At 34.8% G+C, this 27,583-nt stretch overlaps 4 protein-coding genes across 13 annotated transcripts in view; 1 reads left to right on the top strand and 3 right to left on the bottom strand.

Moving 5' to 3' along the window:
• Positions 1-27,583, top strand: part of LOC122519470 — an 87,384-nt gene that overhangs the window by 2,178 nt on the left and 57,623 nt on the right. The window lies entirely within an intron of this gene.
• On the bottom strand, positions 2,400-5,357 carry LOC122519468. Its single transcript, XM_043638925.1, has 7 exons — positions 4,204-5,357; positions 3,666-3,912; positions 3,486-3,603; positions 3,187-3,419; positions 2,964-3,110; positions 2,700-2,879; positions 2,400-2,561 (listed from the first exon to the last, which is right to left on the bottom strand). The coding sequence occupies exons 1-7, from the start codon at positions 4,217-4,219 to the stop codon at positions 2,456-2,458; spliced, it is 1,047 nt and encodes a 348-aa protein (XP_043494860.1). The 5' UTR covers positions 4,220-5,357; the 3' UTR covers positions 2,400-2,455.
• On the bottom strand, positions 5,536-18,277 carry LOC122519463. Of its 2 annotated transcripts, none has more exons than XM_043638911.1 (3): positions 17,866-18,277; positions 8,604-9,661; positions 5,536-7,289 (listed from the first exon to the last, which is right to left on the bottom strand). In XM_043638911.1, exons 1-3 carry the CDS (start codon positions 18,105-18,107, stop codon positions 6,031-6,033), a joined length of 2,559 nt encoding a protein of 852 aa, XP_043494846.1. In that variant the 5' UTR covers positions 18,108-18,277; the 3' UTR covers positions 5,536-6,030. The 2 variants fall into 2 exon arrangements, with proteins under 2 accessions (XP_043494846.1, XP_043494847.1); XM_043638912.1 differs by lacking the exon at positions 17,866-18,277 and adding an exon at positions 10,922-11,609.
• Positions 9,582-27,583, bottom strand: part of LOC122519464 (G protein-activated inward rectifier potassium channel 3-like) — a 31,213-nt gene continuing 13,211 nt past the window's right edge. For 8 of the 9 annotated variants that reach the window (XM_043638914.1, XM_043638913.1, XM_043638915.1 and 5 more), the window contains 3 exons: positions 27,233-27,531; positions 26,785-27,053; positions 18,372-18,617 (listed from right to left, as the gene is read on the bottom strand). In XM_043638914.1, coding sequence (XP_043494849.1) covers positions 26,792-27,053; positions 27,233-27,531 — 561 coding nt within the window. In that variant the 3' untranslated portion in view covers positions 18,372-18,617; positions 26,785-26,791. Of the gene's footprint in view, positions 9,662-18,371; positions 18,618-26,784; positions 27,054-27,232; positions 27,532-27,583 lie in introns of those variants that run through there. The other variant, XM_043638917.1, reaches the window with a different exon arrangement.

Here is a 27,583-nt window from a genome sequence, read left to right as displayed (position 1 = left end):
GTGCGTATGACATCAAATGTTGTTATCACCTGAATAAAAATTAAAATACATAAAAATGATGAAATTATCTGTAAAAATCGTGTAGCTTCGATCGAATGTGTACACGCAAATGTATACACAGACGTTTATAATTAATTTAATAATTAACAAGTACTATGATGGACTAACAGTCCCAATAATACCCAGCACGATGACGTATAATGGGTTCCCCATAATATAATGATCGCACAGGTTGCATACCATTTTACCAAGACGCTGAAATTTCAAGTTATTATTTAGTTGTTTTATTTAACATTTAAAACCGCGATTAGGTTATAGGGATTAGTGATGCACATGGATAGCTAACTAATCGTCCATCGTGTTCGTTATATTTCCGTCTTCCTCGCATTCTCATATTTACAACAAATTATTAGAATGATAGGTTCGCGTTTAATTAAACAAATTTTTGATAATGGTTGCTCGAGTTAAAAAATCATAAAAATTATTGTTATTTTTTGCCCTCTGGTGTACGCATTTCGTAATTTCAAACGATTAAACGATTAGTTCTGATTGGTCATTTGTTTAACATTAAGCTTTATTTATGGGATAATTTTGTCACGATTTTAACTTACAGATTTTGTATTTTTCTCCATTATCGCTCCAACGCAAGATACAACAACACGTTTATAAGCTTTCGCCATTTTTCTATGTTTGACCATTGTTCGTTAAATATTAATTACTATATGTATATATAAAATTCTTTCGATCTTGCGTTATTCAAGGTTATAGAACTTTGATGCATTTCCAATCAATTACGAGGCATACAGTGACGTTTAAAAAATATACAAATCATGTTGACGATTGATATCAAAAAGTAATTGTAAAATTCACTTGCATTTTATGTTTTGTAAATCAATTTCTCATGCTTGGTTAATCATTCGAGAATAGACAAAGCCTAGAATTATTTATATGATAATCTGAAATTAGCAATTTTAGCATTAATCAATCGCAAAACATTTCCAGTTCGATTTTCAATCGAATTTGAATAACACATTTTAGCTTTGCAGTTTCAACGTAGACAAAATTTTTCGTATGAAAAAATTGTTCGATTTCTCGCACATCGGTAACAGTTCGCAAGATATTATTAAAGATGATAGTTCATCAAGAAGATAGAATCGAACATACGAAAGGGATGAATGAAGAGGAAATAGAGAAGAAAAATGAAACTTATCGAACGATCCAAGCGTATTTTCTGCTTCTAATCGTTTTGATCATGTGTTATCGAAGTTTTATCAATGGTAATTTGGAGTACGATATTTTGGAGAACGGTGAAACTCTTTATGGTTCTTCGGCTTATCAAAAAAGAGATGGAACATTTGTCAGATTGACCTTGGGATATCCCTTTAATCGCGTTATCGTTTACACAGTCACTTCCATTATGCTTCTTTATTCTCTTATCTCGGTAAGAAAAAAATAAAAAATTTTCTAATTTCCTAAATCTCCGAATATGTATATCAGGTAAAGTATGTAAAACAGGCCATTTGAATAATTCGATTGCTATCGGTGATAGAAGAAAATAAGTCAGACGAAACTTACTTGTTTTTTAAGGTGCCACTAATTCATGTAAATAGTTTCTTTTTTTTTTAGGTAGACACGTAGAGGATATACGTAGGTCAACTCGGTTTTTTTTAAATGGAATTATATATATTTTTTTTAAAATCTAATTAAATAGGTAACAAAATCCTCGAAATCAAGTAAGTTTTTCTCTATTATCAATAGCAATCGAATTATATTTAGGTGTCCTGTTTTAAATACCTCATCTGATATAATCTACGATATATGGTTTAACCTCGTTTAGAAAAATCCAGAATGGAGTTTTCCAATGATAGTTTTGTATCTGGTTGATTTGGTATGTGACACCAGTTATGCGATTCTTGCCATTTATCTATTCTTTCGAAAATTTCACCTATCAACGGCTAGTATTTACGCGACTGTTACTTTATTAATGATTAGTACGATTTATTTTATACTTATTCAATTTTCGAAGGAATTTAATTCAATGTTTGTCACCGATTTGTTTTTATTTTTACGTATAATTTTTTACGTATGTATAATATTTGACAAATTTTAACATGTATATTTCATAGATTTAAAAAATAGATCTAAAAAATTAGTGACCAACGCTTATTTAAATTCTTTTATCGATTGATATTAACGTCATAGTTAAACAAACAAATATTTGTCGATATAACGATTATTTTTCGCCCACGCAGTTGGAGAAATCTGGGCGTGGTTGGGTGTTCTTCAACTTTATGAATATAGAACATACAAGTGAAGGAAGTTATTTGTCAAAGAAACATTTTTTCGGTTATATTTTTTTATTCGACGCATTAAATATAAATAATTAAATTTTATTTTATCTGTAATTCTCTTACAAAAAATATAATCACTTACGATATTCATTATAATACTTTTGTTATAAATGAGGTAGCAAGTAATTGTAAACGATTGGACACTTTGAACTATTCAATGTGCATGTTTTAACATCTTTCAATATTCTGATTTCATTACAAGAATGTGTCCTGTGAAAAGAAACAATAAATATGAAAATAATTACGTTTTGAAATTGATTATTATTTACAAATGAATTAAAAAAAAATTCTTTTAATATAAAATATGTTCGATAATTTTGTAGGATTAATATAAAACATTTCTCATACCGTGGACAAAAACTGTTTATGGATTTTAACAATGCCTCTCCTTTATGAATCGAATCGTTTTTCGATATTTCATTTATAAAATATCCTAGAAATACTTGACAGGGTACTCCAGCAGCTTGAATATCATTTTGAGGATCAATAGTTGCCAATGCATCCAATACACATTTTTCATTTTCTTTTCTTTACGAAAGAAGATAAACGATTATAATTTGGTTCTTCTTCTTTTTTTTTTATTTATGACATTATTAATATAATTATACTTACTTGCACATAACATGTGAAATATATTTCAAATTGCAATATAATTTAGGATCAATAGCAATTCCGGATGAATTCCAAATGAAATACGCTTCGGTAGCTAGTTTTAAGATTTTATTATTTAAATTTCCGACAACTTTAGAAAGGTTGGTACTGAAAGATGATGGATCATGATGGATAACGAAAAGAAAATTGAACAAAGGCAAAATATGACAGTGATGGATCTTACTCTCGAAAGAAATTGTCTACGATGATATTCTGGGTATTAATGTTTTCATATTTACTAACAAGTTGATCTCTCAAACGAGCTTCTAACATTATTCTTAAAGATCCGCTTTCTTTGTTCCGTAAATCGTTCGCATTTGTAAGTGTTATAATTTCAGGCTCGAATTTCTTCGTTACTAAAACGTTCTGCTTAGTATTTTCCTTAGGTTTTTCTTTGTATATGTTAATTAGATTGATCTAATAAGAAAATTTGTTATCTTTAATTAGGTATTCAATTAAAATACGTTCAAATATGATTTATACATTTAACTCTGGATTCTCACGTGCTGCACTTTCAACGTAGCAGAGATCTATCATAGACCAAATACGATCTTCTTGTTTAACCGAGTATACGTTAATCGATCTACTATTAATTTCATCTCTGCTAACAAAAATTAGAACTTAGAACTTTCGTCCAAGAAATATTTCCATTTTTTAACATACCGATTATTAATAATGTTCGTAGTATTCGTAGGTAAAGAAAAAGTAACAGTTGCAATAACGAGCAAGATAAGATTCACCATTATAATGCAACCAATAAAAAAGACAAAGAAAAGATAAGAAGGCCATTTTTCCAATTGTTTAACAACTCCTTTCATGATCACAGTCTCCAGGTTCAACTCGGAATATTTATCGAATTTCTTGGTACTAACACCTGGTAACAGTAGTTCTTCATCTTCCTTGTTTGATTCTGTCAATTGTTAGAAAAATCAGTGATCTCGTGATCGTCCGAAATTGAATCAATTAAACATTATAATCGCGTACACGTGTAAGCAAGCTGTTTACAAACACCAATACAAAACAGAATAATAATAATTAAAAGTTACAAATAAAACAGAATTATTACAAATTTACGATCATTTAATATTATATATTTTTGAATCTTATTTGTACTTGAATATTGAAATGAATTTATTCATAAATCAAATAATAATTATCGTACGTCACGTTAAACAGCTGTCGAGTATTATGCACTACTTACCTTTAATATCGATCATGCTCCTCCTCGTTCGTTTTAGTACTGCGCTGTCGTCGAGAATTGTCTTTGAGTTATTTGCATCGTTTGCCAAGTCAGCATGTCGCAATGAATTGCTGTATTTAAATCGAGTAAGTTTTGGAAGAGGATAAAGTAGTTTTAAAAATAAAATATTACATTCATATAACCTCGAATAACAAATCGGTAACGAATAATATATATTATATTTTTTGTTTCTTCCTTCGTCGCTTGTTTTCCGATACGCACGCGAATTCGTTTAAACCGTTCGAGCACTCGTTCGAGTAAAGCTTTCAAATACTTTCTCTCGATTCTTTTTATAATATTTCAATTCTTTTTAATAATATTTCCGTTGTTCTCTTTTTCTTCAAAATATATATCTTACAATGAGTTTATCTTTTTAATATTGTTTGTAAAAATATTGATACAGGTGTCGGCGTTCACCTAGTTGCTGCACGCATTCCGTTTGGTCTTTAACTGTTTCTTTTTCTTTTTTTTTTTTCTGTGAGACTTTACTGACAAACGATTACTGTTATATGTACTAACATTTGCATATATAAATGCTGTTATATGTGAAATATATATTTGACGGTTGGCTAGCTGACTGCAATAATTGAAATTTACTGGCTCTGCTTTGCCAGAAAATATATAAATACGAACAAACGATAGCAATTATTTTGCTGGATATAATATATTATATTAAATTAAAAAAAAAATATTTTTCAAGGTGAAAGAAAGAAGATCGATTACGTTTGAGTTCATCTTTATTACAAATATTTTCTCTGAAATGTTTTCGGAGTAATCACGATGGCAGGCATAGATAATATGCGCGTATACGACATTATCATATCTCTATATTCGAAAGGAAGACACTTGATTTGTTTTCTTTTTTTTGCTCTAGTACACTATCTGCACAATTTGTCTATTTTTTGAACGATTCTATATTCGTCCTGCGATTCGTTGAAAGAGGAATGATACTACGTACTTACGCATAAGTATGTACTTATTGGAGATATATTTTTACGTTACATGCACGTCGATACGTAATCGCTAATTAAAATGCTTCATATATACAAATAATCGCATCTATTATTTATAATACGTTATAAACTTCGGAAATAATAAATATCCAGGAGAAAATTAATTAATAATTAATGAAAAGACTAAAAAGAGATTCGCTACTGTAAAAAAAAGATAATTAATTAAACCGTATTTCTTTAATTATATCGTTCTTTGTCTTTCTTGGCTCGTATTTTTTTCTTTCTCGTCGTTGTCGTCATCGTTGTCGTCGTCGTTGTGTTCTCGTTGTTTATTTAATTATTTAATTAATTCATCTATCGAACTTACAATCCTAAAATATCCGTAATTATCGTGGTACGAATCGCAGTTGACGTTGGAAATCTCTAAAAATGATATTTAGAGATTACGAAGAGAATAGAGTAGCTTTGGGAAATCTGATAACTTAACGGGAAACACGTTGTGTCGTTTTCATCTAACTCAGGTAAGAGCGATAAATGGATATATATTTATAAATTATTATACCATAAGATAGGTATTTAGATAGATACGCGAAGCTAATCCAATGAAATTCATTAGAAATAGGATATCACGATAAAACGAGTAACATTGTATTCAATGGTATTCGTTAAGAATTTATTTAGCTAAAAATTAGACCGTCCTGCGGTCCAAAGCGAACTGCTGTCTTCCCATATTTCTCCTTCGTAATAATATTATTTAATATTATAAATGATAGAAAGAGAGTAATAGTACAAACGAGAATAGGTTAAAAATGTTTGAAATAAGGCACTGAAATGATCAAACGCTTGTATAAGAGATCGTTTGCTTCGAAGTAGTACCGTTCTGTTGTTTACCATTGGCTATTGGTTCAACATCGGCAATTAAAGTTTTGCTTTGTTGTCCATCGCTATCGGACGAGCTGCTAGCACTGTCTCGTTTCGAAAGGGCTTGATTAACGTCCTGCAATTGAGCGCTCTCGTAACTTCTTCGATTCCTAGTAGAAATGCTAGGAACTCGACTGAATCTTCGATTACTTTCCGGACTCGATTGATTTCCTTCGAAGAATCCAGATTCCGGAGAGAGATCCGAGGTCGGTGATTGCGGACCTATCGATGATCTCCCGGAAAAATGTTGTCCTTCCTCGGCATTCGTAAAAATCTCACGAAGTTCAGCCTTTCCTCTGTTAGGCGCTTTCTCCGTTTCTATACTAATTCTGTTGTGTACTTCTACGTCGCTACCGTTCGATCGATGTTTCGTTTCAGGAATTTCGTGTATCTCTTTAGATTCTTTCATACCCGAAACAATATTTCTTTTGATACCATCCAAATGTTCCCTACTACCCGTGTGACGCCTAGCAACGATTAAATTTTCACCGCTAGTAATGGTATTTAAATTTCTATTGCTATTAGATCGATCGATAGCCAACAATAGAAATCTCTTGGAACCGTTCAAATTTCTTCTAGAACCGTTCAAAGATCTTCTACCTTCTTCGCATCCTATAGAAAAATGTCTATTATTGAGATTCCTTCCCGAACCGTTCAATGATCTTCTTTCCTCGTCGAGAAGGGGATGATACTTGACGAAACTTTTCTTCGAGCCAAGCTGATTTAATCTTCCTTGATGTTCTTCCTTATAATTATCACTTTCCCTAAATTCCTGTTCCTCGAACACTATCTCTCGACTGTTCTTTATGATCTCTCTGTTCACGGCTTCGGGTAAATGTCTAAACTCGATGTCCCCCATCACTTGTATAGCATCCAATTCGGCATCGGTCAACTTTGATTGGCCGACTTCTCGATTCGTTAACATCGAAGGACCGTGCCCCCCGATACAATTGACGTCCCTGCAGGCGTGCTTACCAAATGGTATATCTTCTAAACTGTTCTCGCTTCTTGCGCTATCGACGTACGTTAAATGACGATAATTATGATGATGATGATGATGATGATGATTAGGATGACGATGGTGATTCGTTGGAGCCGACGAACGAAGTCCGCAATAACAATGGCTTTGTACGTCCTGATTAAAGTCCAATTGATCCTCGTCTATTATTACACCTGAAATTTCACCTAAAGCTTAAAAAATCGTGACTAGATCACTACAAAATATATATTTATCTATATATAATTATATATGCATAGAGAAACGTTAATAATCCAACGACACTGGGACGTTTACAATGTTTCTTCGCGAAATTAGATTTTCACATAAATAACGTCTTGTGTTAGTAATCGTATCGATTTCACATTGACTTTGATTCGTGAGATATTCGACTATGACCGATGACGATGATAACCCGATAAATATGATCGTACCTTCTTCGAACCTTCTACCATTTCCATGTTATATTAGTTACGTTAATGAGGGATTAATGTAATCAGATTCGAGAGACGTTTAATGACGTTATTGAAATAATATTATCGGCTAATTATTTCACGATACAGGAGGGATATGTCTTTTTTTAGGATCTGCGTTTTATGATCTTGATTAATCTTTCGAAGATCCTTAACGAATGGAATGTCGGTACATGATTACGATTAATAGGAATAAACAGAAAAGGTGGTGGTGGTGGTGGAAAACGGATGAACGCGACAAAGGACGGATACTCTTCCCATTTTGTTTGTTCGCATTCGATTTCCGAAGCCAACAAATGTTAATATTCCACAACGCGACTACCGCAAGTTTATCGTTTTTCAAAAGACAATAGGAGAAGGAAGGAGGAGACTCGCGTTTTAACTTGCGCTTTTTTTCCTCTCCTTCTCTCCGATGCGTGTTATTTTCTTTCTTTTGTTTTTTCTTGTTTTCACATTTACGATGTTTCTCGGCCAGATGATACGACGGGGATATAGCGTATCGGCAAAATTCTTATATTCCTGGGCAATCGTCGATCGATGGAATGTCAATGTGAAGCTTCGGCGAGTGTCCTTGCGACGACGAGTGTCCTTGAGGAACAAGGAATCCCGTGCCTTCGTTTTGGTTAAGCGCGTTGAGTATCACCGGAGCTGATTTCGGCTCGCTAGGAATTTTCCTCAGGCTTCCATCTACGATAGATCCAGCACCAGAAGAATCAGACGAGGACACGATCGGTTCGACAAACGTGCGCTTAAAGAGTCAACTAAAGCGTGCGTGCGATCGTTTTTTTCGTTAGTTTGCGAAAGCTAAGTGCAAAGCACGAGTCCAAAAAAAACAAGCTTTAGCGTGATATTATTAAAAAGCCAAGCTATCGGTCATAGGGAAGATCGCTCCTATAAAAATACGATTATTTGTCTATTTATCTATTTATCTATCTACTTATTTTGAAATCGCGTTCGATTCCGAAGCGAAGAAAAAGGAAACGGAAAGAAAGGGATAAGAAGAAGCACGATACTTACTGTTCCCTTGACGAATTTCATCCTGAACCCTGTAAAATTCAGCGAGTTCTCTGCCAGAACAGAGCGGAGTATCGACTTGCGTGGTGCTATCGAAAAGAGAGTAGTCGACTTCGTAACCCTGCCTTTCTTTCGAATACATCACCATAGGTTCGAATCTGTGACCCCAGAGTATCTCTTGAGGCAAGTAGCTGGACCTCGCTTGGGTGGTTTGTCCGGTCGATTCGATGGTACCTTCGAGTATGACGACCACTTCGAATCTATCCGTGAGTATGTCCTCGGCCGAAAGATTGTAGAAAGGTGATTCCGCGTTGATCTTGTGAACGATCGTCGTCGGCCAGATGAAAAAGAGATTGCCGTTCTGCCCATCGGTGCCCACCGCAAGTTCGTGCTGATTTTGCGACAAAATTTCACCTTCCTTGGTCGTCCTCGATCTGATCATCTGGGCTCTGATAGCTGCACCAATGATATGACTCTTTCTCATATCGCCAACCCGGAACATCAGACAAAGCTCCCCGTCCCGTTGACAAATCACGGCGTTTTTCGAAAATAGGAGGGTTTGCGTTCTCTGTTTCGGTCTACTCATCTTCGCAAATACGATGCCAACCATAAAAGCCTGTATCATGACACCTGCGACGCTTTGCACGCACATCACGAAGATTGCCTCTGGACATTCCTCGGTCGTGGATCGGCTACCGTAACCGATCGTGTGTTGCGTCTCTATGCTAAATAGGAAGCAACTCGTGAAAGAAAAGATATTGTAGATGCACGGTGTCCAATTGTTATCGACTTGAAACGGTGGTAAATGACGTTCCTCGAAATCACCGTGAGTGAATGCGATCAGCCACCAAATCACCGCGAAACCCAACCAAGATAGGAGAAAACTCAATGCGAAACAGAGCAACGTCCATCGCCATTGCGTATCTACCAGGGTCGTGAATATATCCTGGAGGAAACGCAACGACCTTCGAGAAATTCGCGACTGCAATACATTGCAATCTCCATTTTTTAATACCGCTCGACGGCGTAACTTCCTTGTTTGTCCTGCCCTGTATCGGCTCCTGAAACACCAATCGTATCCTTTAATATTCGTACCTTTTAATATTTTTATTCTATTTCTCCGGCCAATATTTCGATTAATTTAGGATGAAACTATATAGTTCATCGAAATGGTTAGGATAATTGAATAAAAACCGAAGGAAGCCTTAAATAGATCCACTTAGATTAATGTCGCGCAGACATCGATTTAAACGTACCGCGTTTCAATAATTTCGCTTTATTATTCGTCGTAAATCAAATGTCTTGCATCATTCTTTACGTTCTTGTTTTAATGTCAAGATGAAAAATATAGACGAACTGCGTTGCAACGTTTATATTACGAACTCGTCTCTTATGTTAGATCGCGCATTTGAATTTTTAACTCGTTTGATGTCAGCGGTCATTCTGAAATTACCTTAAAGCATCGGAAAAAACGGATAACATTCTAATACGAGATACGCGTATAAATTACTCGAGGTTTCCTTTTTTCTTTTCTTTTCTTTTTTTTCTTCATCCTTTCTTTTCTCTTTTATACCGCAATTAGAATAGTCGACTTTTGTAGAGATGACACGCGCAACAGGCTCTTCGGGTATTAAAGATTTGAATAACAAATCTTGAGGATCTCGTTATAGCTTCTCTCGTATCCATTTCATAAGGTAAGTATGCAAAACATGAATCATTCTTGCACCGTGACTAATTAGTGCAAAATAATGTAGCATAAGTGATCATTATTTATGAAACAAGAATATAAACGATCGTTTCTTTCATATAAGCACTTTTCGATTTTTTCTTTCTCTTTAAACGAGAATAAGAACAATCAAAATTAATAATTATCGCGATAAAGATGATATAGTGCGTTAAATTGAAATGTCGGAAGTTAGAAGAACGCTGGAAACATTTAATTTTATAAGTTAACGACGTAATAATTTGTACATGCATTATACCGATCGCTATACCAAAGACCATTTCATTAAATGTAAATTACTCGGAAGCATTCGCGACAAAACGCCTTTTGTCTTATTTCCCTATTAAATGCATCTTATTATTTTTTCTTACTCGTCAATATGTTAATCATCCGCGTATCGCGTCTTCGATGCTCGTATTTATGCCAAGTTTTTTTTTTACGATTAAAGAAGAAAAAATAATTTTATCTTCATCTTTTTCTTATTTTTTCCGTTTTATTCGATACTTTCTCATAGATTTGAATACTTCGAAATTGAAAGTTTCTTTCGTAAGAATTTAAGAACGGAAGCAATTTTAAAGCAAGGATTTGATTTACTTACGATGATTCTCTTCGCATTGTACGTCATCGTTCTTGCACTTTAAACTCGTAAATTCGAAAAGCACTGAATTCTATAAATCATTCGATTCGATTCGATTTGCAAATAAAAAAGAACTTCGCGAACAATATTGATATGCGACAAATTTCTATAAAAAGCGCGTCATTTTTAAAAATTACACTCTTCCTAATTTACTCGACATATATATTTCTCTCGGTCACTCTTTATATTTCGTAGAAAGAATATTTTCTAGTTTTGGGGAAAAAGGCGGCGCGCAAGTTTGAAAAATGACACCATCGAACGAATAATAAACTCGAAAACGAGACGCTCGCGTGATACTTTTTTGTTAGGGGGTGGAAGTAGAGGGAGGGGCGGGCGGGAAGGGAGAGAAATAAGAGGACAACGCGTAGGAATTGTTGTCGCGAATGAAAACTATGATGATCTCTACGGTGGTCAATATTATAACGCGCGCGCGCGCGCCCTCTCAGAGCACAATGATCCGACCGAGAGACCGAGTCTCGGGCCCAGTTCTCCCTTTCGTACGACAAAAAGGAAGTCGCCATTTTGACTTTGAACGATAACCGAGTAACCGTTATCTACCAATTTATTTATTGCCACGCGTAAATCAGCCGCCGCGAGAGTCGACGACACTCGCTCGCTCACTCACACATCGGTGGACTGACTACTACTCGACGGCAACCACAACTCTCACCGATCTCTTCTTTCCTTCCCGTTTTAAACGCGACATTTTCTTCCTCTCTCTCTCTCTCTCTCTCTCTCTCTATTACTCTTCCTTTTTTTTTCTTTTTATTCGTCACTCCATTATAGCCGAATTTCTTTCCTCGATGAGAATCTTGCCCTCCCCCGCCCCGCCCCTCTCTCTTACGTTACATTACTTTTTAAGCCCGTAACCGCACGTGATACGATTATGAGAATTATTTCATTGACTTAATCAGCGTATATCGTGATGCATGTCCGGGATATAAAGTCGTACACGCGAAGACCGAATGAGAGAGAGAGAGAGAGAGAGAGAGAAAGGAAGAAAGAAAAATATGAAAATATGTTATCTATTATCTAGAGGAAGCAACCCTTATGTCTCCCTGTATTATTTTTCATTTTATTCATCTTTTTAGTTATGTCATTTATATTTTTTTATATCATTCGGCTGATAAAATTAATTGAATGTAATCTTTGATAACTTGTCGAATATTTTTCGAGAAAAAATTGCATTAAGAGAATTATATAGATAATATTTTGTCCACATATTACGCGAATTGATATCTTTTCAATGTTAACTCTATCTATTCTTATACGATAAATTTGTCATTGAAACACGATCATCGTTTCTTATCGCTACTATTGCTTTTTGATAAGAATAGCTGAAAACGTAGACATTGAGAAATTTAACCGAAAAATACTCATTATCTTTGTCTTTTCAAAATGAGAATGCGAATTCTAAGGTTATTCGATAAAATATGAAGTAACTTTCAACACAAGCGTTGACAATTTAAGTCGCTCGAGAAATTATGATTACGTTATTAACTTAAGGGATCGAGATTAAATCGCGATAGTTATGAATGATTGAAATTTTACTTTCATCGAATAAAACTCGATTCATTTTATTATCATATTTATGTATGATAAACAGGAAAAAAAAAATTATTCAAAAAGAATAAAAAGATATAGAAGATGAATTATGATTGAAAATTAATTTCTCGCGAGTAAAATTAATCGACAGAAATTTCCATATGTACATATACACGTGCATACCAAATACGCAAGCAAATATAATATATTCGAGATATCATTTCGTTTTATAGATAAAACATAAATAAAATTCACACCGATCGATCGATCGATCGATCGGCCGTTCATCGATAATTTTCGCGTTGCATTTTTTGTTCTCGTTATTTAAATTATACCTGCTTCTGAAGGACAGACTGGGACTCTTGGATACGACGATTACCGGGGTAGGTGAAACAGGTGGTAAAAGCTTCTGCTCGTCTCCGTATTCCGTTGACGGAATTTTGTCGTCGTTTGAATTAGGACTCTTCGTACTTGCTCCATTCATCTTCATTGATTTTTCTTCTAAACAATTTTTCGTTCTTCAATTCTTTAAACTTTTTTTTATATGTATTTCCACCGATCTTGTATAACAAAAAACAACAATCGATACTCTTGATTCGTAGCTAAGATGATTATATATAGTCGATTAATTTTCAATTCTCTTTTCTTTATTCTTAAAAAAAGAAAATGAAAATATTCACGAATATATTATGATACACATAATTTAAAACTGCGTACGATCTACATAAATGGGTTATCGGTATTATCTTTTTTCTATCCCAGTCGTTTTCTCCTTGAATCCGAAACGAATTGATAACCGAGAATCGTCACTTTTTTTCAATTACGATCTTTCCTTTCTATCGCTTATTTTTATTTCGATCGTTCTTTCGATCGTAATCTCGATCGAAGTATCGTATCGTGATATCGATTATATTCACGAGCATTTATTTTCTTCTCCCCATCTCCCTCTCTCTTTCTTTAGAAGTTTATCAACGCTATCTTTTCTTACGACTTAATCTTATTTTACGTTCTCGCGAATCTCGGTGACAAAATAATCGAACGCGACGAACAGGTACCGAGTATGAAGCTAGTGAAACATCTACTGATGCATGGAATATCGACGCAAGACGTTTTATATCTATGTATGTATACTCGTATACACATACGCGCACACATACGCGTGCTTGACCGTCTCGTTCTTCCACTTATCGGTCACTAAACACTACGCTTTGCACTTTTCATTTGCGAAAATAAAGCTGATCATATGCTTGCGTCACGTTAAACGCGTAGGTCCCTTTTTTTTCGAACGGTTCCCTTTTATTCTTTTCGTTCAATTTTGTAACATTCTTTCATTTCTATTCTCTTTCGTTCAATTAATCCAAAGTTTTCTTATTTTTCTTTTTATTATCATTTTTTTTCGTATTTAAAACAACTCGATTATTTTATTCGAATAATTTGCATCGTTTGCAATAGTTACGTTTATCGAGTGAGAAAGACGGAGAAGAGAGAGAAAGAGAGAGAAGATCATTGATGCTAATTAATTCGCATTTCAATCGCTCATTCGTTCGCGAATATGCGAAGGAGTATTTAGTCGTATTTAAATGATATCGGCGTACAAATCGATTGAGATGATTGCGTTTGTATTACACTTCGAGATACATTAAAGTTGATATTTCGAATTAAGATTAATCGTTTGATCGTTTCTATTGATTTGTTTTTAACAACGAGATCATTATTTGAACTATTTCTAAATTATTTCTTTCATAATTTATACGTAAACCTATTTGTAAGAGAATAATTTTGTTATAAATGGATATTATTTAGAATGAAAATTGTAGAAAACTTTTTCCAAGTAGGGCGAGCACGGATCAAAGCTTACATTTAATCGTAAGATAATTCTTTTCTTTTGTATTCTTTTTGATTCACTCGCGACGAATGTAAGTAAACTTCGAAAGAAAAGTACGAGACAAAAATATATAAATAAAAGAACAAAAAGAACGATGAATAATATTTCACGATTGTTGGACGAAAATTATATTTCGCTTCGTTAAAAGTTAAACCGTTCGAACTGAAAACGTGACGTCTCATACGTTACTTTTGACTGACTGAGAAATCATGTCTTATCGTCTTCTTGTCATCTCGTTATCGGGAATCGTACTTGGCATACTCCGTAAAAATCGCTGATTCTACATACAAAAATGATATCCTCGCAAAGAAAAAGAGAATATTTGAGATAACGATTTGTGTACTTACATCTTTAAACATCGCAAATGCTCGTGTTATTTTTAAATAATTTTTTTTCCTACTTATACACTTTACTTTCTTTAGATAAAAATTTATTGCATTTTATTATGATCATCTTGGTTATTAATCACTGTCGTTATTATCATTACATTATTATTATTATTCTTGTTGTTATTTGTAATCTCAGTTTTGAATCATTTATCAGTCAAATAAACATAATAATAATTTTGAATACGAGAAAACGATATCTCGACGAAATTCCAAGTGGATCGTAAAATTTCTTCGATTCGATACGAAAACAAATATTTGGGATAAAATTTGCACGTGTATTCGTATTAAAGGAATATCCATAAATTTAAAAAACACAATAACGATAAATATCTTCCTTTAAAACTAATTTAAAAGGAACCAACCCAGGATCCCTTTTGATTGGCACAGCTCGATTTCGTAATGATTTACTTTTAGATTCTAACGTCACGATTTGTACGGTTCTTTGAAATTCGGTCAAATTGATTTTCTCGTTGTCATCCATGATAATTCGTACACTTTCGACGAATCGGAGACAAATTATTATTTTTAATCGCGAATGATAGAAAAAATTGTTGAAGTTGATAGTATCGTTGGCGAGCTTTACTGTCGCGAACAGAACTTGCGGTACGCGAGTTCTCCCGCGACCGTGCAACGACGTTACGAGTTCGATAACGAGCTTTTAATTAAACTAACGAGACTGGACGAGAATCGAGAGGTTGCGAACACCGATAAAAATGTTCGTTCCATCGGACTCGATCGTAGGTGATGATGAACGATCCATTCATGTTACTATTTTCTTTTTTTTTTTTTCAGTTCCAACTGTAATACAAAAAAAACGAATGCGCGAAACGTTTGTATCTTTCTAATTAATTTTACAGGTGTATCGTTAGACCTCTTATATTGTTAGAATTATTTTCTTCTTCTTCTTCTTTTTATTTACCTTCTTCTCTAGTTTAAATTACATAGGAACATGCATACATTGATTAGATGCCTGTGGACACTGCCTGGCAAACCCATTAATCGTGTTCGTAATGTTCGCGTCTTACAATTAGCAATTTGATACGTGCTAGTAAACATGCTCGATTAAATGCTAACCCGATAACTGGATTACCGGTTTATGGTCATTTCGATCTGTGGTTAACGTTACGGAGATATAATACCTTCTCGTATCGTGTCTGACGCGTGCCAATATTAACCACAAATTACAGGTATACTGCATTAGTTTCTTCGAATAACTTTAACTTTCGATTTTAATTTGATAACATATAGAACATTTTTTTTTCTTTAAATTGAATAATTTCTTTTTTATTTTACAATGTTGCGCGTGCGTGAGCGTGTGTGTGTTTATTTATCTACGAGCGAGTAAAAACCTGAGCGTGAGAAAATACCCGCTTACGTGATCGTTGTTAGACCTATCACGATTTTTACAATGAATTTACTATATGTTTCTTATGTAGACGTTTGATTCATTTGATCATTTTAAAACGTAAGATTTTCCATGTAACGAATACGTTAAGTATTATGACGCGTTTCTATCACGTTACATCCAGGAAATGAGATATCTGATATCCACAGATTGCCGCGAATTTCCACGATTAAGCACGATTATGATCGCAGATTGATCTGCCTCCGGTGACCTTTGGGACGACAGAAGTATACTAATTATGAATGCTGAATGAGAAAACGTTTTAAAAATAGAACACAGATTGATTATATTTCGATGATCAAATGGTTATTATTCCCACAATTAAATATATATTTTCATTGGATAAAGAATTTTGATACGAGAGTGATATAAAATATTTTTAAGATTACATTCGCGTCATTCGTTTTTATTATTATTTACAAAAATACGATATCGAGTAATGAAATAATGGTAGAAAGATATTCATCTCGATTTCACTCACAATTTATTATTTTTAATACTTTTAAGTTAGTCTTTACAATAAAAAAGAAATAAAAAATTCATCCCATTAATTATATCACAGTTAAGTTTTATTTCAATTAGCGGGAATATTTGTTAAACTCATGGTAACGCAAAATCAACAATTTTGTAACACCTTTACGTGATTTGAATTAATGAAAGAACGAAACTCTTGCCTCGTAGATCTTTTAAAAATACGTCGACTACGTCATTGTCGTTCTCGCGATCTAGGACAGTTTGACAAAACGTAAATTATGATCAAAGAGCAAATAGATCGATGACATCGTTGGAAAGTGTGATTGCTACGATCGTGCGATAAATAACGAACATCATATCGAATATTTGTATCAATTTTGAAATAAATGCAAACGTACCCAAGTTCAAAGTTTTTCTTAAAAACAATTAATATAAGAAAGAAATTTTATGAAGAAAATGAATTATTATCATTGTTTCGTCGAGTTATTTTAGTTTTACATGGCGCCCAACCAAATTAACACCTTTTTAGTGTTTTCGTTCTTGTCTTCTTCTATTTACACTACTTATCTACATCTTTAATAAACGTAAAATGTAAGAAGCATCTGGCGATCGAAACTGATAATTATTATTTCTAACTACTACTGGGAGAACCCGTTTTTAGTCGCGAACGATAGCTGCTGTTTTCGAAGGTGTACAACCTTGAACGACGTACTTTCAAGTGATTTTTTATGAATACGAGGAAGATTAATGCCTGTTATTCATCGCCTCGGTAGTTTATTCCTTTTTCAACGAAGGTGAATGTATCATCGTGGAATTTACGTTAGCTCTTCAATTTTTTTTATGCCAAGTCATAAAAATATACAAAATGATTATACTTTTTCTTCTTCAATATTTATACACAAAATATTATATAAGAATACTTTCTATAATCATAGAAAATGCCGTATCTTTAAAATAATCATTATTTTTCGTTATTCGCTTTACGATATACACATTCTTTAATAATTAAAATGAACCTACTTCGTTAGATTTTGAAAAATAAAATTTCGTAGCAAAGTGGGACCCTTTTATTATCTATAATTTCATGCTTCGAAAAATTAACAAATCAAACTAAACGATTCGATGCGATCTTTTTATTTTTATTTTATTTTATTTTACGAGGTTCAGAAATAAAAACCAAATATACTCATATAATATTTGTATTTACCTGGTGGAATCTTGCCGACCGACTCCGCCACCGATGCTGCTACTTTGAGTACTGACCCTGACGAGAGTAACGTTTCTCGGTAAACTCGACAAAGTGCCGATACCTTTTTGACCCAGCAAAGGTGATTCCGGTCTCGTTGGATTTTCTCCTATGGTGGCCACGTGAGTTTGCGCTTCCGGATCTCTTTCTTCCTCTTCTTCGATCGTACCCGGTAAACGAAAAAGTTTTTGCGGTTCCTCCATTCTTTATCTCCTCTATCTTCTTTTATTTTCTTTCTTTCTTTTCTTCCTTCTCCTCCTCCTCCTCTTTTCCCTTACCCCACCCCTTTGTTTCTACCTTTTTCACGATGTCACTTTCATTATTACGTTAACAATTTGTTTTGCTAATCGTTTTATTCGACATACATTTATTTCTTTCACGTGTAACAAGCCTTGCACGAAACTCCAATTGGAACTTTTGGAATTGTTTAGGAATTGTTTCTTCTTCTTCTTTTTCTTCTTTCACTGTTTTCTTCTTATTTCCCCCCCACGTTTGTTTGGAACGTCAGTACGACATGCGCCATGAAATGCGCTCATCGAAATCACCACGCATAGTCGAGTCGCGATCTTTACTCGCGAAGGATGATACAGTTTTGTAATCCCCCATAGCTTCTCGACTGGTTTCGCTTTCTTTCTAGCAACAGCAGCAGCAGCAGCAGCTTCTATATACCTTCTTCTTCCTCTTTCGTTGGCTTATCCTATCGTCCCTCGACTCTAAACCGATCAAAAATTCCTTCAAGTTAATTTCAAAATGCGCAAAACAGAGACAACGTTTTATTTCATTCATGCGAAAATATATCGGATTGTTTCGATTATAATTATAATCGATTAACGTGCACGCATTTATAAATTGTTCAATATAATAGAAGAAATGGTATTTGAAATATAATAGAAGAAATCTATAAAGTATTGATTATGATCATGGAAAACTTTGTTTTAAAAATTCAATCGAACGTCGGCAAAGCATCCCGATGCATTTTTCTTGGAACGAGAAAAATATTATATTCTCGATTAATGAAGCAAATATCCGAAAGAAATCTCGTTGCAATAGGTAAGCGCGTAAGTCGCATTCTTCTCAGAATCATTGATACGCGTAATCACGTGCACGAGAGCACACCGTGGATTTAGAAAGAAGAATAGGAGGAGGAAGAAGAGAGATCCTTTCGCTGAGATAAAAAAGTATATCTATATATAAACTAGGGGACTGCGCGGGAATAAAATAGGTACACCCGTTACGAACAATACGAATCAATAATAATCCGATATACATATTTTCGCAAAAGAAATCAAATGCTAATTAAAAAAGATCCATCAAAATCATATCTATCATATTTGAATTCTATCGATATTCAAACGTTCCAATCGACAATTGTATCCCGATTAAAAAGAACTTTGTTATCGTTTCTTTTTCTCTTTTTTTCATTTTTTTTTACAAGATTCGATCACCAATGGGAAAAGAAACAAGACCGGCATGCGCGAATGAAATTCCGCGTGAGATAACAAAAAGTTTTGCAAAATATGGCGGGAAATGTTTGTTTTTTCTTGACATTACTCGAATCAAAGTCAACAGTTGGACGTTCTAATTTTCTCGAGTTTTCGAGGGAGGAGGAGACAGATGCACGTAAGCGCGTCGTACTCGCAACTGTATCGGATTCGCGCCCGTTGCATGAGATCTCGTTGCCAACGGATGCCATGGCGTTTACCTCTTATGGCGGGGATAAAGTGCGCGCGCGAGACTCTCTCACATATACATTTTGACGAGGCCACGCGTCGTGTTCAAATGTGAGGATATAGGTAGCATCGTCGTCGTCGTCGTCGTCGACGACTCCTCGGATAGATCTCTACGTGCGAAAGCGACACAACATACCACGGACCTTGAAACTTTTCTTTCTGTCAACCCGTTACCAAGCTAAATACGTTTTAATGCACAATTTTAAACTCCTCATCGTTGCAGGCTAAGCGTGGGAAAATCATTTTCTTAAGGAATTTTATCGAAGTTCCTTTTTTTTTCTTCCCCTTTTTTATATTTCTTTTTCACGAGCACCCGATATTTTTCTATCAGTGGAAGAAACCGCAAACTAACATCAAAGTCTTCTTCGTTTTATCATCGTCGCGAGAGAACGTAAAATATCGACATATTTATCTATTATTAAATTAAACGTTTAAAACTTTATTGTATCGAACACATCGAGCGAAGAAAATTGATTCAAATATTATATTTCATTGATAGAAAAATAAAAACTTAAGTTTTAGAAATTTTATTTATTCTACTATTATTAGATATTTCCTTTCAAACTATACGAGTAATATATTCTAATCATTTATCTAATGTGTTGACTAAACTTGGATATAATTAGTCAAAACATATTATATCATAGAGAGAATAAATACGACGATTAATTCAATAAAATATAGAAATAAAAACGAACGATAAATCGAGAAAGAATTGAAAAAAAAAATCATTTATCGAATAAATGATTAAAGTAATTTAAACGGATATTTTATTATCAAAATTCTTCTCGTTGTTCTCGGCTTATGAATATTGCATTTTTCTAGTTTTTTTACGAGTATCATTTTCCCCCTTTTATACGTTTCAGTGCTTTTACTCTCTATATGTAAATCGATACGTTATTTGCAATTCTAATAGTTACGTGTTCTTAACGTCCCTTTCTTTTCTTTTCTTTTCTTTCTTTCTTTCTTTCTTTCCCTCTCTTCGTAATCGCTTTGTTTTATCATTGCAAATGTATAAATAAAAACATACCTATTAACCGTTCACCTACGTAAATACGTAAGAAGACACATTTAATTGAAGTTAAACACAACGTTTCATTGCGGTATATTATTATCTACTTTTGCTTATCACAAACTACGCGTTTAATTATTAACCATCGAAGACTATCATTAATTTCGTCTCTTCTTACGACAAATTTGATTTGACTAGTAGGAAAAAGAAATAATTACAAAAGAGAATCTATAGCCCTCTTTTATCAATCTCATAGAATCTCAACAGTCGTAATCGCGCACGTGTGCGTCACGCTGCATCAGGTTAACGTCGTTTTACGTATGTATATACACACGTTCTTATTGGCGCGTTCATCATCATCATCAGTCGACTAACGGTGTCCCTGAAACGTTCTTCCTCGTAAAGATGAGATTTTTCAAGGCAACGCTTTTATTTTCGCACGATTGTGACATTTATTTTCCGATTTATCGGAAATACATTTAAATAAAGTAAACGAGAAATCAAATGAAAAAGAAAATAAAAACTAATGATAAGTCTTGAAATAGTCGTAAATATACCCAAGTAAGCGAGCGAGTACTCGTTCAAAGGTAACCGCAGGTAATTGTATAAATGTGTCCGCGTGCGAGTATTTGAAAGTGAAATGATAGCGTTGTTGTTCGCATTCTCGAGTAATCGCGAACTTTGTTGATCGCTACGTAAAAGCATCAAGTTATTTCGAATGAATGGTTTTCTACCCGGTATCTAGAGTTTTGTACGCGTAACTCGGAACCATATGCTCGATACACTTGGGACGCGAAGAGAAAAAAAGAAAGAGAGAGAGAGAGAGAGAGAGAGACAAATCGAAAATCATCCGAAACGAGGTCGACACGCGATCGGATGTTGGAAAATTCGCATCCTCTTACCGGTCACTAATCACCGATCGTCTCGTCCCATCCGGACGCACGCTTTTGCGCATAGCTTTCATTGTCTTTCCGCTGGAAATGACGTAGATCTTTCAACGTAGACAGCCAATCAATTAACACATTCCCTCACGAAACCAACGACGATGATTGTCTCTCTCTCTCTCTCTCTCTCTCTCTCTCTATCTATCTATCTTTGCAACCGATTAACCACGAAGGCCATTATAATCTCATCAACGACTAACGCAAAAACACATTATTTTTATTCTTTTTTTCAAAGTTCCTATGTCTAACGTAAATCCTTCGTTGAGTTCGGTTGGGTTTCTCTTTTTGAAATGAACAAATACGATATCGAATTAGTTGGAAGAGTCGCGAACACGTGGCGATTTGCCGGCGTCCCTCGCAGATGTCGCTCGGCTAAATTTAAATTTCAAATCTCCCGCCACTCGTTGCTCTTCTCTCCCTCCCCCTCTCTCGCACTATTTTTCTTTCTTTTTATTTTGCACTCTTTCGTTTCTTTTTTCTCACCTATATTTTCGAAGAATAAGAATTGCAAATGAGATTTAGTTGGCACAAATGACACTTTGCCGCGCGTCGTCGCGTCGAAACGACGACGACGACGACGAATCGTCGCGAAACTGCGAACGCTTTTGTTAAGCGAGTGTAGATATAACTATACGACCAGTGCTATACAACGAGAACGAGCCTGTTCAGTGACGTCAACCGGCACCTTTTACACCCGCCTTTATCCCTTCTCTTTTCTCTTACTTATGTCAGTTCTTCTCTCTTCTCTTCTCTTCTCTTCTCTTCTCTTCACTTCACTTCATATCACTCCTCTTTTTGTCTCTCCTTTCCTCTTCCACCTTTTTCTCCTCCTCATCATCCTCATCCTTCTCCTTCCTCTTCTTCTTCTTCTCCTCCTCCTCCTCCCAACCACTTTGGTTTCCTTCTCCTTCTCCTTCTCCTTCTACTCATTAACTTGTGTCTTCGTGTCGAAGATTGCCGATCTATTTCGTACCGTTCTTTTCTACGAATTTGACGTCTCAAAAAAGAAATCATTGAAAAGTATGAATTTTTGAAAATTTCATACGTTTACGACCACGACGGATATCACGACAAACGAATAACCGCTTTTTTTTTATAATTAAAGTTAAAACTTTCGATTATTATCTGGCATTTCATCGTAAGAGATAAATATATTATATTACCAAACTATTTATTATTATGTAAAAAGTATACATATACTTTTTCGGTAGATTTGATAAAACATTTTTCTCCGACGATGAGACGATTAGTGGAAAAAAGATCGATTTTTCCGCGTGTTCGTGACGGTTTTTCTCCTAATTGCAAATACTACCCGCATTCGCGATGCTACACACTTTACGATAATAAATAATTTGACTGCTGATTCAGAGTAAAAAATAAGATTGACAAACACAATGTTGACATCTCAACGAATATTTATCATCGGATAAATTAATCGGACGAACGTTTTTTCATTGAGAAGAAATTTCTTCCTTCGCATAGCAAACACCTCAACCCGTAAATATTTGTGCAGTCGGAACGAAATTTCGTGTTCGCGTAATCATTTATGTTGAACGAGCGAAGACGTAATTTAAACGACACGAGTAGAATAGTTTTTGATCCTTTCATAGTTGACGTCCAACAAATAACGTTCATGGCTCGCTCTCCAACCTTCCACGATCGGACAACTCCGTTTTTGTCCTTTCTAAATTCCTAAGCCGATCGGGTACTCGCGGGATATGTGTCACTTGGTTGATCATCGCTTAGAATATTTCAAGATAGGTGGATTGTTTTTTTTTTTTCCCAGCTTCCTTTTGTCGTTTTACTATCTATTGTTTCAGCCTCGTGCACTTTCTCGTTTTCATTTAATATTAATTAGTATACATTTAACATAATTGCTATTTTAAAGTAATAAAATTGCATTGTTCGTACACTGCAATTTCTATTGTGTAATTAGCTGAACAGAAAAAAAAAGAATTATTATAATAGTGCCATTTAAGAATTAATTAAAACGAAGAATCTGATATACTCGAATCACAAATGTAGATGAAATGAGAAATACCGTTATAAATAATGAAATATTAGATAATCGTCGCGTTTTATATCCAAGATAAAACTTCTTTCTTCTTTTTCTTCTATAAAAATAGATTTGTCTGTTTTTCTCTCGATTTCTTTTATGATAATTAAATAACGTAAATAACGAAACAGGAATCTCTGCTTAAAAAGGCGGCCAATTTTATCATTAAAAGAGATCAATGACGTCGATCAACGACGTTGTTTTTCTTTCCACGCATAGTTTAATTTGACTCAATTAAACGATGATGATGATTCAGACGAGTAATTACCTATGTTACTCTCGCTGCTAGTTGTCGAGAGAAGTGCACAAGATAATGTGGTACCGTTTTACGCGCATTTACGAAGGGTACACCGGAGAGACGCGTGTTACGCGAAAAAGTTCTTTCGTTGCTTGCTTTTTTTTTTCTCTTTTCTTTTCAAATTATTCTAAAATATGAATGCAAGATTTACGAAATAAACGAAGAAGAAAAAAAGAAAGAAACGTGTAGGGGAATACTCACGACCCATCAGCTTTCGTTTCTTAAAGTCCCCCACGAAACGTCCGGTTTCCGGTTATTCCGGGTGTATTAGTCATAGACGTGCGAATAATCAACGAGTGGGACGAAAAATACAAGTGTAAAAGAAGTTTTCGATCCTTCTTACCAAATCATCTAATCGTTTCTACGAATATATCGATTATCTATAAGTTAATCGTCAACGAAATATCATTTTCTTGAACATAATAACGAATCTCTTCGATGGAAGATGATTATTCGTTCGTGAATCATGGCTATTGAAATGATAAAACGTCGATACGTTCTTTTCGATATTTCTTTAATTATTTTATTTTCTTTATCTTTTGCATCGTAGTATTTTACTCCGAGGGTTTTTAGAGTGTCTCTCGGGTGATGACAGGTTCGGTATAACCGACCTATCAGAGCGAAGCCGAGCTTGGAGAAGAACAAAAAAAAAAGATGAAGAGTAAGTTGAGTAATACGTTACGTTTGCTAAGCGATATGCTTAGGCTAGTTTCGCGATTCTCGAGTATCATCAACGACTCGCTATTGTCGCGAGAAACAATGTCCGTTTCCGAGCGTACGATTGCGAACAAAATTTTTCAAAGATTTTCTTTAACTTTATCTTGTATAAATATTATCATCTATCGAGTCACATTTATTTAGACTTTTTAACAAAAATTTGTATCTTATTTTTGTTAGCACAGTTCATTTGAAATGGTCGATGTTTATTAAAGAATACCCTCTGCGTGCTTACGCACGTTTCGGAGCAATAAAATCTATAATTCCCAGAGGGTAACCGCTGAGTCGATGGAATTTCATTCTCCAAGGTTCGCAATTAGCATGACAATCGCGACGTTTACGGCCTCATTCTCGGAAGGTCGAGCCAACCAGCTCGTGATTTCGAGGATCGTCGGATGAAATTTGACCTGAATTTCGTAGCGTTCTTTGTTTAAACCGAACTAGAAATGTTCGAATGTGATTGTTAACAAACTACGCGTATTTTATTCCCTCGACATCAACCTACACAGTTGGATACTCTTTACATTAAAATATCAAATACAAATTGCCTCTGATGTCGACTCGCTGATGCTGAATTACTTATATACTCTGTAAACATGTATTATGAAACTTTGAAGATCGATACGTGAATCTACATCTAGGTTTCAATGCGTTTCGAGGAGCTTCAACGTATTGCGGACTGGTAATTTAATTGCTCAGCGTTCAGTTTATACGTTTTCGTATAAATACTTGAAAATAAATATAAAATGATATGAAAGTTGATCACTGTCGCGACCATTATCTAAATGACAAAAATGAAAAGCCAAGATCAGCCCCAAGTGCCAAAACGGAAGATCCCAAGATTCTTGCAATGCGTTCAACAGCGGACGGTTAAATTTAAGCATAGCTGAAAGTAAAGGAAGGAAGAAAGAAAATAAGAGTACGTATATGCAAAATAGGTAACACGATAAGCAGTTTATCGCGTTTCGCGGGGTGTCATTGACGAGTCTCGTTATCATCTCGGTTGGACTCGGCTTGATTCGGTATGGTTCGTAATGCGCACGCTCTCCAGCTGCTGACAGATGATAGAAAACGAACTTGTAAAACCGAGTTGAGAAGAGGAAGGGAAGGCGAGAACTGCAAGCGTAGGAGGAGAAGCTGAGATTAAACAATTGACTGGCGCGATAACGAGGGCACTTCCCGCCACTAAACTCATCCTGTCGTGTCGTCTAACCTATCCACGACTCTTCGTATTCATTTAAACCACTACTACTCATCCTTCTGCCCTTCTCACACACATTAATATATTATACACAGTATGCACTCATTGCATCATAACGCGCGAACCATCGCAACGATCGAGAATGATTCCCAACGAATCTAGTTTGCACCACGTTGACCCCGTTTCCCTATCAATTTTCCCTAGTTTGAAAAAATAATCATTTTATTATCTTATCCATAGTACTAATAATGTTTTCAATTGTCATTATTACTTTTTTAACATTTAATTTTATCTTTATCGACGTATCGTAATTATTAAATTGATCAAATTACAAGGCTCGCGTAAAATGACTGTTTGAAAATGCTTATTTTCCTCGATAAAATCATAGTCCTCGTTATAATCGAAGGACGCAAGCCGAAGGAAGTTTAGCAAGAAGGAAGTTAAGCAGCATGAACGATCTAAATCTCTCCGTACGATACCTTTTGTATTTCAGTTAGAAACAATTTAGATGACGATTCCGATGGTTATTGTAAATTCAGATATTCTTAGGTAGTCGAACAATTATGCGATAAGAAATACTACGCGACCCTCGTACTCGACTCCCTCGCTTCCTGAGCTTTTAATATGACGAACTACGACGAAGTAACTTATATTAGCAGGATTGTAAATTTCTCGTGTCGTGATTAAGAGAAGATCTCATTTTAAGGTGGAACGAAAAGCAACGATTTTGGCGTACCAATATTGGAAAAAAAAGATTTTTGGATCGTCAATTTGATTTGTCGCATTAAATGCTACATTATTTCAATAAAAATTAAAATAAAAAATAGATGATCAGTATTCAAATCCAAACTGGTTTAGGGACATAGCGTGTCCACAAACCGGTCTCGTATAATCTTACAAATTATGTCGTAATCACTCTTACCTGAACACTAGACATCTTCGCAAATATTCATGCGTTCCAAATGATGATTCGATTCCCTCGAATTTACGACGTATTCCAATCGTTCGGGAACTCCCAACGACGTTGATATCGTTGGTATAGTTATTTCAACGCTTCTCGTATCCTCTTCGTTTTCCAACACGAAGCAAGTCTTTTTTTGCATTTCTTTCGATTTTTGACCATCGCACAAACTCGATCTCCTCGGCATGGCGTCGCGAAGAGATTCATGCGAGCCCTTAAATTTGCAGTGCCTGTTAAATCAAAATGATTTATAGCTTACGTTTATTAACATATATAGCATTTTTCGTCCCTTTCGACGAACATATCATTTACATTATTTTGAATAAAATTTCGAAGTAAAACTCGTTTTACGCGATCTAATAACCATATTTTTAAAGACAATTTAATCGATTTACGAAAGATACGTTACCTGGGATCCAAAGTTGACTTCGGGCACGATTTTTTATTGCGAGTTTGACATTGATCGATGTTCGATCGCGAACTCGATCTTTTCATTCCCTCGATATTAATCCTCGATTCACTTTTCTTCGAATCGAGCGTACTCTTCGAGCCTTCGCGATGAATCTTCTTCTCATCCTTGTTATTATGTTTCCTATTTTTTCTAAGCGTTGCATTGATGTCTTCCAAGGCACGATTGTATTCCTCTTGTACTTTGGAATCCTCCGGACCAACGGAAGTAGCTCCGCAAACGATCTCGTTATCGGTAGACTTGAAATCAATTATTAGCGTATATTACAATTTGCGTAGATATTTTCAAGGA

The sequence above is a fragment of the Polistes fuscatus genome, unplaced genomic scaffold (genome assembly GCF_010416935.1).
Source record: "Polistes fuscatus isolate 324 unplaced genomic scaffold, CU_Pfus_HIC Scaffold3, whole genome shotgun sequence".
Classification (NCBI taxonomy): Eukaryota; Metazoa; Arthropoda; class Insecta; order Hymenoptera; family Vespidae; genus Polistes; species Polistes fuscatus.
This window is presented reverse-complemented; position numbering and strand designations above follow the sequence as displayed.